The 11,739-nt window shown below is 37.5% G+C and overlaps 1 protein-coding gene across 1 annotated transcript in view; it reads right to left on the reverse strand.

Annotated features, from left to right (window-relative positions):
• Nucleotides 1–8,096: 8,096 nt before the first annotated feature.
• The window catches only part of LOC117823261, a 6,813-nt gene continuing 3,170 nt past the window's right edge, over nucleotides 8,097–11,739 (reverse strand). The window contains exons 3-5 of the mRNA XM_034698384.1: nucleotides 9,994–10,141; nucleotides 9,467–9,589; nucleotides 8,097–9,381 (exon numbers count right to left, since the gene is read on the reverse strand). Of these exons, the coding sequence (XP_034554275.1) occupies nucleotides 9,332–9,381; nucleotides 9,467–9,589; nucleotides 9,994–10,141 (321 nt within the window). The 3' untranslated portion in view covers nucleotides 8,097–9,331. The remainder of the gene's footprint in view (nucleotides 9,382–9,466; nucleotides 9,590–9,993; nucleotides 10,142–11,739) is intronic.

Below are 11,739 nucleotides of genomic sequence, written 5' to 3' on the forward strand. Positions count from 1 at the left end.
CGACTGTAAAGATAGTGGCTTAATTTCATTACTGTATAACTGGTTGATGTCCGGTGCCACAACAACCTCAGAGCCAACACTCATGGCTTGGATAAATGACCTACAAGTAGACATCTCAATTGAGGAATGGGGCAAAGCATGCAGAGAAGCTCAAACACAAACCGCAAATACGTCACTCAAACTTCTTCAATACAATTGGTTGATGCGTACCTATGTGACTCCAGTAAAATTACATAGATTCAATGATAACATTCCTGACCTTTGTTTCAAGTGTGGTCTCATAAAAGGAACATTCATACATTGTATATGGGAATGTGACAAGTTAAAGATTTTTATGGGTGAAGTGTTGTCTACTATTAACAAAACTTTGCCTGTTCAGATTCCTATGGAACCTAAGGCTGTTATTTTAGGTGTTTATCCTCTCAACCTTTCATGGAGAAAGGAAGAATTTATATTTACAAAGTTGTGCATCCTGCAAGCAAAACGGCTGATAGGACTGTTCTGGAAAAAAACTGAAAGACCCAGTATTGGGGCATGGGTTAAAAACATGGTTACTTGCATGTCTATGGAAAAAATTACATACATACTCAGAGGAAAACTGTTAATATATGAAAAGCTGTGGGAACCCTTTGTGCACTTTTTGGAATGCAATGATTTGTGCAATGGGCTTGCTGATTAGCAGTAAATTGAACTTGGACTTAGTCTAAATATATGAAATACCTCTTCCCTTTTTTATGTATGTGTTTGTATATACATGCATGCATGTGTATATGTGTATAATTATGTATATATATATATATATATATATATGTATGTATGTATGTATGTATGTGTATATGTGTATATGTGTATATGTGTATATGTAGATAGACTTTTCTTACTTGGTTATTTTTTTATTTTTTATTTTATTTTATCAAGCTTTCCTTTTAACTATATCATGAAGTTTACGGGCTGCATATCCCTTTATAAAATGTTATGCCTTATTTATTGTAAAAAAGATACACATGAAATATGAAATTTGCAGTTGTATGAACATTATCTCCTTTGGCCTATGTTTTTTTATTTTTATTTTTATTTATTTTTCTCTTTCTTTCTTTTTTTTCCTCTATCCTTTTGCCTGCTTTTATATATATATTTTTTTATTTTATTCTTTTACCTTATTTATGTGCGAAGAGATGAAGGGGGTGGGGGGTTAAAGGGAAGTAAAAAGTCTTTTTTTTTGTGTGAATGTTTTGCACTCAAAAAAGAAAACAATAAAAATAATATTGAAAAAAAACAAAAAAAACCCAAACAAAACATTACGATACGATACGTTACGTTACAATGCGATACGATGCATCATGACACGACTCAATATGATACAATACAAGAGATGATACAATATGAAACAATATAGCATGATACAATGGGATATAATACAATGAAAGACACAATATGATATGATACAACAAGATAAAATGCAAATACATTCTTGTCCTCCAGGGGACATTAGTCTTGGACTTTAATCAACACTCAGATATGCAGGTGGAGTCATTTTGTGGTGCAGCCTGAGAGAGCATTGATTTTACATGCTTTTTCTTGGTTGTGTAGATTTGATGATGTGTTACCCAGATATATTCAACATGTGTGCAGAAATATGTGAGGGCACACATGTGTCACAGCAGTGATCTGTGACTATTTTTACCTTTTCCTGTCGCACACAGACAAATGTGAGGCATGCAGCAGCCACTTAAGAATGATAATACTACGAGGACAGAGGAGATAGAGAGTCACAGAGGCACAGACTCTGTAGCTCAAAGTGTTTGTAAGTGATAACACAATAATTCCACAGCAGATAGTGTGGAAACTGGTGATGACAAGGCAGCAAGAGAATACAGATAAAACATGCTGTGTTTGATTTTTCACATCACATCTTTTACATCTATCACATTATTTCACAGATTCAGTCTATAACACAATATGGACTGAGTGAAGGACTCTGCACTCTCACTGTGTTGTTGCTGCATCAGTTTTCTGTAACATTGTTAAAGTGAGGTTACACAAAGGTCACTTTGTTCCATGTCAATAGCTCGTCACTGATACGATTACAGGCGCCAGAGAACATATGGAGAGGATGCTGAGTGTGGTATTGCTTTAAATATGGGTAGGAACTGGGATTATAATATCATTTGAGATCATTACAAAGATATTTTTCTTTGTCACAAATTGTCTCACCCATATTTTCAAGTATTTTAATGGACATAACCACCAAAAACAGAAAATTATTGCCTGATAAATATAACGTATTACTCTTCTTTGTAACTTGAGGAGCCAATAGTAGCGGACTAAAAGCTTGCTGATGTCCTGTCCTTTCTTGTCAAATGTGTAGAGGGTCAAAACACAACAATGAGATTAAAACGTTTTTGAAAGATAACAAAACCACAGCAGTATCTTTGTGAAAACACACTGAGGCTGCATTTGTCAGTTGTGCAAAAAATGAAAATTTCCTACAGGACCATAAGTTTTCAAGAGTAAAGTTTGATTATTGCTGAATTTTTATTTGTCTTTTCTCAGATCTCACAGTAACAGACAGGAGAGGCTCAGTGGGAGAGGCTCCATCTGTTCAGATTGATATGAAGGATCCTGTCGATGCTGTAGAGCAGGGGTGTCCAAAGTACGGCCCGGGGGCCAATCCCGGCCCAAGGTCCATTTATTTATGGCCCCAAGCCTGCATCTTAAAACGTGTTAATTATAGCACAGAAATTAATCACATTCTAAATCATCTGTACATTTGCAGTTTCTTTCAAGCACACAAACAAAACTAAAGTCAATCAAGAAACGTCTCAAAAAGCTTCATATGGACTACCTGTTTAAAGCCAAAGCTCTGGGAATTCTGCAAGACGGTAATAAAGAAGAAACACAAGAACTCTTAAAGCTGACAGGTTTTCAAATTACTGTTTTTATCATGATGTGAAAATGTTCTTGATGAACACTAAAAGTTCAGAGGACACAAAAGAGGACACAAGACAAGATCAATATTATGAAATTGTGCAGAAAAAGCAAAATTTGGTGAATAAAAAATATTTCAGAACTCAGGAAAAAAATGATTTAGTACTTAAAATGTTGTCTGCTAGTCAGAAAAATCTAAAAAACAACATGAAAAAGAAGTGTGATGAAATCCAGATCATGATCCGGCCATAGAAAAATAATGAGACAATATTTTTACCACATTGCCCGACCTGAAAAACATTTTCCTCCAGAAGAAGATAAAGTTTACGTGGCTTGAAGAGACCCGAGGACTACCTAGTTACTGTTTTATTAAGAAAATGTTTAATATAATTGTTATCAAATAGAGATTTCATTTATAACTTTTATGATTACTCAGTCTCAGTAGGAGCCGCTGGCCCTGAGGTATTCTGACAACATCAAATGTGGCCCTCTTTGAAAAAACTTTGGACGCCCCTGCTGTAGAGCATAAAGCATCTGTTTTTGTCAGTGGTGGACAGTAACAGAGTAGATTTACTTGAGTACTGTACTTAAGTACATGTTTTGAGTATCTGTACTCAACTTGAGTATTATTTTTTGAGGAACTTAAGACTTTTACTCCACTACATTTCTATCAGTGCTCTAGTTACTCAGTACTTTATCTTTGAAGTCAGCTCATGAATGTCCTTCTCTTTTCTGAAATCTGATCCTAAGACAGTAAAGTGTGTTTGTGTAGTTCTGTTTGTCTCAGTGGTTTAGTCGTACCTGTATATCAAACACAGAGCATCACTCAGATCAGTCAGTTCATGTAGAGGTGGTAATGATAGCTATAATTCTCCACCTGAGCACCATGGTCATATCTTCAGCCCGTGTTAGAGGTTTTTGAAATGAAGAATGATACATGTTGTTTGAAATGTTCTCCCTGTTTCTGCCCAAACAAACAAACATTCACTGTCCAACCTGAGAGAGCGTGTTGAGCTACTTAACGTTTGTTTAACTCCAGATGAACATTTCAAACTAAGCTGTCTGTGCTTGGAGTAACTTAGTGTCTGTTTTTATTCCATGGTATAGTTTTTAAAGATTTAAGGTAATGGTTTATAAATAAACATGATGCAACAGAATGTACTCCTGTATTCATGACTGCACTCATGCTTTGTGAAAATACGTTTAGAGATTTTATAAGAAGTACTTTGAATACTTCAGTATTTCTAAAAGGAAGTACTTCAGTACTTTAACTCAAGTCATAATCTGACTGAACAACTTTCACTTGTATTGGAGTAATATTTGACCTGGAGGATCTATACTTTGACTTAAGTAATGAAGACGTGGACTTGGTCCACCACTGGTTTTTGTTTCACTGGTTCACCATGCAGAGGAGAAACTAGAGGTTAGCTCTAGGTTAGTTAAAATGGCTCTAAAAGCTGTAAAGCCTTTTGTAAGATCTACTAATAGCTCAACCCAGCATGATCAACTTGTTACTATTTAACTCTTATTGAAAAAAATTAACCCGAGTTCCCTCAGGTAGTGATCAATGCAGCCAGCTAAATGGATTCATTGTATGTTAGAGGTCATCTTAAGAACACACACTGAACAATGTAGGTTATCAGTGGACACACACACACACACACACACACACACACACACACACACACACACACACACACACACACACACACACACACACACACACACACACACACACGTCTCTGTTATGATGGTATTCACAGTGTTTGTCCATAAACAGTCGAACTAAAGGTCTGAGAGCAGGTTACCGACGAATCAGTGAGCGAGATCCCACCAGTCAGCAGATCTAAGAGGTTCACTCTGGTCTGAGAGATCCTATGGAAACTTCCAAGTAATTGAAACATGTGTTATATTTTCAAACTCTTAAAGTAAGTCTGGGGTGCTCACATCACAAGAGTGTTATGCTTGTTGTGTTACAGAATAGGATGTTTTTATTTCTCCCATCAAGAACAAGAAGTGAACACGAGCATCAGTGCACATTATCAATACTTTATCAATAAACATTAAATACAGCCAATCACACTCACCAATATAAGAATGTTAGAAACCCTCAGAAGTAGGACAAGAGAATCTGTCAGAAAGCTATCATAGTGTGAGGCGAGGTGTTGCAGAGCAGCTGAATCAACACGTTGCTTCATACTATCTCTGTTGTATCAAATAAAGACGAAGCCACATTTCCCCCCCTGCTGGTTTTTGTGTATGTGTGTAAGTGTGTGTGTGAGTGTGTGCCTGTCTTTGAGATGCTCATGACACTCAGTCAGGTCACCACACACAGTCAGGAGAATGTAGACCACAGTCAAAGCAGTCAAACACCACTTGTTGCTGTTCTGAGATGAGAGATGACCACAGGTTGTTCTGTAAAATAAACACAAACAAATATGCAGGCTGTTTGATTAGAAATTAACTTTAACAGCCTGTGTGTCAAGATCTAATGATTTCAAGGTCAGGGCAGATGAGGAAAACAGCAGTGTCCTCCCACTCGTATAATAAAAACATAGTACCTGCACCTCTTGAAGTACTTGCATATGATCACTTTTATTTTTGTTATTTTGGTCCATTTATTTGCAGTAAAACAAAACAGACCTAGAATAAAACCAGAGGACAGCAGCACATGAACACGTATGGATTTAGTTCCTGTCCCAAGCTGTCATGTCAGGAGTTTATAACAATGGGCAGGGGTCTCTGGCCCTGCCTTAGACTGCTTTTCTTCATATTTATCCAACAGATCCTTCAGTGTCTCCATTAGCAACTCAACCTCCTCCTCTGCTCCTATTCCCTGTGGTGTTCCACAAGGTTCCATACTTGGTTCAATCCTCTTCTCAACATACTTGCCACCACCAGGCCACATCATTCAACAACACAGACGATACCCAACTCTACCTCCCCCGAGAACCCAACAACCTCAACCAGAAGTGATTTTATTAGGACCACCACATCTGATCAATAGTATTTTCCTCATCTTGACTCACTGGCCCCCTCCATAAAATCTTGTGCAAAAAACTTGGAGATTCGATTCAGGACTAAAATTTGACAACAGATAAATCAGGTAGTAAAAATAAGTTTCAAGCAGCTCCGCACCATCTCCGAACTCAAATCAATATTAAGAACACCTCAGACCTGGAAAAAGTTATCCACGCCTTCATATCATCACGCATCAATTTCTACAACTCCTTGTACTTTGGTATCACTAAATCCTCATTATCTCACCTTCAAATCGTCCAAAATGCAGCAGCCAGGATCCTGACAAGGTCAAAAAAGAGAGACCACATAACCCCAATTCTTGCCCCCCTACACTGGATCCGGTCATTTACAGAATTCATTTTAAAATCCTTCTGTTTGCTTATAAAGCACTTCATGGTTTGGCCCCCTCTTACATCTCAGAACTCCTGTCTCTGTATCACTCTGTCAGATCACTCAGATCATCACACCAAAACTTCCTGTCTGTCCGAACAGCAAGGACAAAGCGATATGGGGACAGGGCCTTCTCTATCTGTGCCCCAAAACTGTAGAATTATCTTCCCCCCACCATCCGGTCCTCCCCCCCTGTTGAGACTTTTAAAAGTCGTCCTAAAACTCACTTCTATTCATTAGCTTTTAACTGTCACTAACCACACTGGCTCAGATACTCACTACACTGTTAATTGTCTTTGTCATTGCTGTTGTTATTATTGTTGTGAATTTCATGTTTAATGACATTGCTCTCTTACCACTCTTCTTTCTCTCTCTCTTCCTCTGTTTGTGTTGTTTTATTTCATTTTCTCTTTGTGTTCCTCATTGTCTGTTGTAAAGCCCCTTGGATCAACTGTGTTGTGTGTAAAGTGTTATATAAATAAAGTTGATTTGATTTGATTTGATTTACCACCAGGGGACAGCAATCAGCACTCCAGCAAGGCTTCATGTGTGTCTCTTTTCTGCTTTTAGCTGAACTGTCACAAATTGACCTCACTGACCTTGAAAAAAAACCAAGCATTCCTCATGTAAGTATGAAAAGTAACAGCAAGAAGAGAGGGAGGTAGAAATGAACATTCAACTCCTGACCTAAAATAAGTCCTAAAGCAGTCTCTGTGTTCAATGAGAGCGGAAAAGATTGAAGACATTTCATCAAGTGATATTTAAGTATGACAGATCTTTAAGGATATTTTGAGTTTTCGTCAGCCTGGATTTAACACAAATGTGACAAGTATAAATGTAACACTATTGAATACTAATGTTGGCCTTCATTACACTTATCTCTGTGTTGTTATATCTAATCATCTGGAATTGTACAAAATGATCCAAACAGAGCAAAAAGGGAAGTGAAACGTGTCATTTTTTTGTATTGCTATAACTTTATTAGAGTCATACGTGACACACAGACAGCAAGCTCTGTCTCAATGTGCATCTTGTGTCCAGGCCATAGAGGAAATAAAAACATAAGCAGAGTAACTTACAGCAGTGTTTTTCAACCTTTTTTGAGCCAAGGCATATTTCTTACAGTAAAAAAATCCTGAGTCACACCACCAACCAAAACACACAACAATACAAAATTACACATTTAGTCTCTCAATTTATGAATCTATTTATCTGAGAGAGGGACTTTGGCTACATCTTTAACTGTGTCAGGGCATCTAATTTACAATGGCTTTTGCAGGTAGTATCAATGTCTCTGCCACAGTGTGTGGCTTTTTTTATTTGGCTACAAGTTCAGCTACTAAGTAGCTAGCTTTGAGAGCTGTCACAGACACCGTTGTAGTTTTTCTCATAAAAGTTGCCTTTTCCACCACCAATATTACGCTCTTCATCCAGGTTAGAATTTGTCCAGGGCCCAGTTTGGAGTTTCATTTTTTCCTTTTTGAATATTTATATATTGCTGTTGTACGCCTACGTCTTATCACATACACCTCTCGCACGCATCATTAATTCTATTGTCTTAAATTAACAAGGTCATTAGTGTGCTTTATTGCCACCCAGTGGATGGGTAGCGCAGGTCAGTACATGGACGAGTACTGAATTACTCCGCCAGTCACCACACTGCAGGCACAGACATACTCCGTGGCAAATTGTTTGCAGTTTATGAATAATATTTTTTTTGGACTAATTAAGTGAAATTGGAAAATGACCCACGGCACACTTGATGATCTGTCACGGCACACTAGTGTTCCACGGCACAGTGGTTGAAAATCACTGACTTACAGTAGTATAATCATAAAGACATCTGACGTCTTTATGCAAAGACAGGGGTTGTGTTTGGAAGTCAAAAGCATCTGGACAATTAACTTCAGGATGCAAATACACACATAGCTCTACATCATTATGTCACATTTTGCTGACACAACAAAAGAAGATAAAGCAACAATTATTTCCATAAGATATTTTAATGAATAACATAGGTGACATTTTCTGTTGTTTTAATGTTTTTCTTGTTTTTCTGCTACCTGTTTGCTTGATCTTCTTTTTTAGTGTTTCCTAACAACAACAAAAACAATCTCACTCTGCCTTCTTTCTTGCTGTGCAGGTAAAAACGCCTCACAGGAGCTTTAAAATGATATTTCTTTTTTGTAGTCTTACACCCACTAAGGGCGCACTCACACAAGGCAATCCATACTACACACAATCATGTCAATCATGCTTTGGCACGGTACACGGCTTCTGTCTGGGCCGAGTGTGAGTGCCCCTGAAGAAGCTTACTGTCAGTGGAGTAGGTGCTTATGTTGAGTGTTTAAATGCAGAGTTTATCTAATATTACAAAACAGTCAGAGAGTATTTCATTGGCTTTTTTGTTTGATGGTAAACAGATTTAAAACAAATGTGCTTACAGAAAGAGAGGCAACTCTTTGATTCCGCTTTTCCTGTCTGCGGTCAATCTTTTTTTGATTGCTTACTCACCACTTTTGTGACAACTCTGTGACCACTGACTGCTGTGGTCTGGAGCTAAAAGTGCACAGCCCTGACATCTTTTTACAACATTGAGCAAAACAAATTTAAACCTCTCTTTTAATCCAAAAACTCAGGCAGACTTGTTTTAAAAACTACACACAGAAATCTTACAGCTTTCTTAACAAGCAACACACTACATTCTACTCTATTTATATGTAGGTAGTATGTACCCTAAAGGCAGTGCCAAAGAATAAATATCCCAGCAAAAGTGAGGAAGCTTCATTTTGTTACATACAGAGAAAGAAAGTGAAGATGTCAGAGTTTAGACTGAATGTAACCAGATACACCCAGTCATCATCTCCAGACTTGTGATTGCCACTTGACTTACATTAGTCAAAGGGTTAAGAAATAAAACAGCTCCGGTGAATAAAGCCCAACTGTGTATACTTTTTGAAGAGTAAAATGTTTCTCTACTTTCTGTCTCCTCTTATTCCTTTGTTATGATCGTGTCCAGATCCTCCTCTCCTTCTTTTCCCCCTAAAACCACAAACGTATCACACATTAGTTTTCTAATTATATTCTATGTTTAACATTTTGCAATAAATTATAATAATGTACTTACTGAAGCACTTCTGGAAGGTGTCAGATCTCTGCAGGAGCACAAACAACAAAACAGCCACCAACAGCATGCCAAAAAATCCACCGATGACACAACCAATGAGAACGGCGCGGTTGAGACCGTTATCTGGGAGTCAATAGAACAGGACAGAGGGAGGGAGGACACAGTTGGAAATAACAGAATAATGGAGAGATGGGTGATTAAAAAAAAGGAGGTTTGAAATAAAGTGGTGTATGTACAACTCGAAACTGTGATCTGATGATATATATGCATCAAGATGATATCCCAAAACCAAGAATGCCACATCCATCTGTGACCCAATGTCTTCTCTTTGTATGTCCATGTGTTGTGAAAACAGGACACTAACAAGTTAAAGGAATAACAAATCTGTATTCACACTCCTCCATAGTTCATATTGGAGGTAGCTGCATCAAAGTAAGACTATGGGGAAGAGGTACATAAAAAGTAAACAAATCCAACAAAAGCTTTTGGTGATATTACTTTTCCAATCATTGAAACATAGTCTTTACCGTAAATGTGTAGGACAGCAACACGTTTTTCTGGGTTGTTTGATTGCTGACATTCCACTCGTGTACCGTTGTCGGAGAAAGATGTTCCTTTGATGGTCCAAACAGCCAACGACTCACTTGTCTTCATTTCACAGCTTCCGTACAGAGCCTGACAGAAGAGAGACAGGAGGAAACAAAACAGGAGGTTAAAGCCCCTGTAAGGAACTTTCAGTTAGAGTTGACTTTGCCCCCCCCCTAATCTCCGGGCTTATCTTCTGTACATGTGTAATTCAATTTTATTAACCAAAACTCTCATCCTGCTCTCTCACAGCAGTCAAACATATCACTCATCAAGAATCTTTAAAGCAGAACATGTAAAAAAGGTTACTCCTCCAGTTAATCAATGCAGCTGGAAGCTACCAGGAGCTTTAAATAAGCTGGGGAATGATTTCTGTCTCCTTTGACACAGTCAGGACAAGATGAATCGACACAGACGCTCACAGAAGATGAAAAGATTATGTGTAAGGTCAAGTTTTGAATGGGGAAAAAGTAGTTGTCAAGTTTAAAATGTTTTCTCTGTTGTCTGAAGACCTATTCTTGAACTTCTGGTTGGGCAATAGTGTCTAATATTACATTTACATCTAGGAGTGCATGAAAAGCACATTATGCAGACATCTATCTTGTTGTCTGTCTTGTGTAAGCAGCTAACAAACAGAACTTAAAACCTTCCACTACATTTTGTAAACTGCAAATGGGCACCACTGTCCAGATATGTGGGAGGCTCCTCCACTAAGAATGAAACTACTCAAAGTGTTTTTAAGGAAGAGAAATGCACCACATCTTGATTAAGAACACATTTGTTGTGAGTTTCAGGAAAGGCAGTCATCAGATTTGTCAGAATTCAGTGAATCATAATGAGTTTTGTTGAGTTATAAGCCAGCGTAGATTTTGTTCCTTAACCAGAGAACTCCCAAAGGCTGTGATAAAACTTGAACTTTAATTCCCTGATCTCTATTCTCCTTGTTTTACATCTCATTTAAAGCCTTATTAACATTTTTTAGAAAGTAGTTGTTGATGCAGCAGTTATAATGTGATCAAGTGCACAGACACATTTTTAATCTGACCTGTATAAGGTTAACCCTTGTAGACATTATGATCCGTCTGTTTTGGAGCCCTCTGTGGGCAGAAATGTACATGGTATAGTGTTGATGACCTCATCCTGTGCTTGTTTGGGTAGTATTTTCAGACAAAATATTTCATCCTACTTTACAGTTTTTCATGATTGTTTACACACATTTTCTAAAAGTATGCCTCATACTCTCAGAATTCACAAAACTCACAAATCAAAAAACACACACAATGGGCAAAACCCATCAGTTCTCCTGCAAAATGAAACTTTACATTCAAAACAATGTTATATCTTCTCAAAATGGTATTTTGTTTTCAAATGACACACAAACCACCATATGAATAGACATTTACTAGAACCAGTTGAACACTGATGTGCTCAATGTAAAACACTATGATGAGTGGAAAACCCTTCTTCTCCATTCATCAGAATGACTTAGGCCTTTTTTTCCTTCAGTGTTACACTTACTACAGACAGTACATATATAAGTGTGTTGTAAAATATTTTAGAATATTGTATTTATACTCAAAACACACAAATACAGGGTAACAAATATATTTAAATTTCCCCCCAAAAAACAATGTACACAGTGTACATCCCAACCAACACAAAGTTGCACATTCAGTGGTCTACATACA

The sequence above is a fragment of the Notolabrus celidotus genome, chromosome 12 (assembly GCF_009762535.1).
Source record: "Notolabrus celidotus isolate fNotCel1 chromosome 12, fNotCel1.pri, whole genome shotgun sequence".
NCBI classification, from domain to species: Eukaryota; Metazoa; Chordata; class Actinopteri; order Labriformes; family Labridae; genus Notolabrus; species Notolabrus celidotus.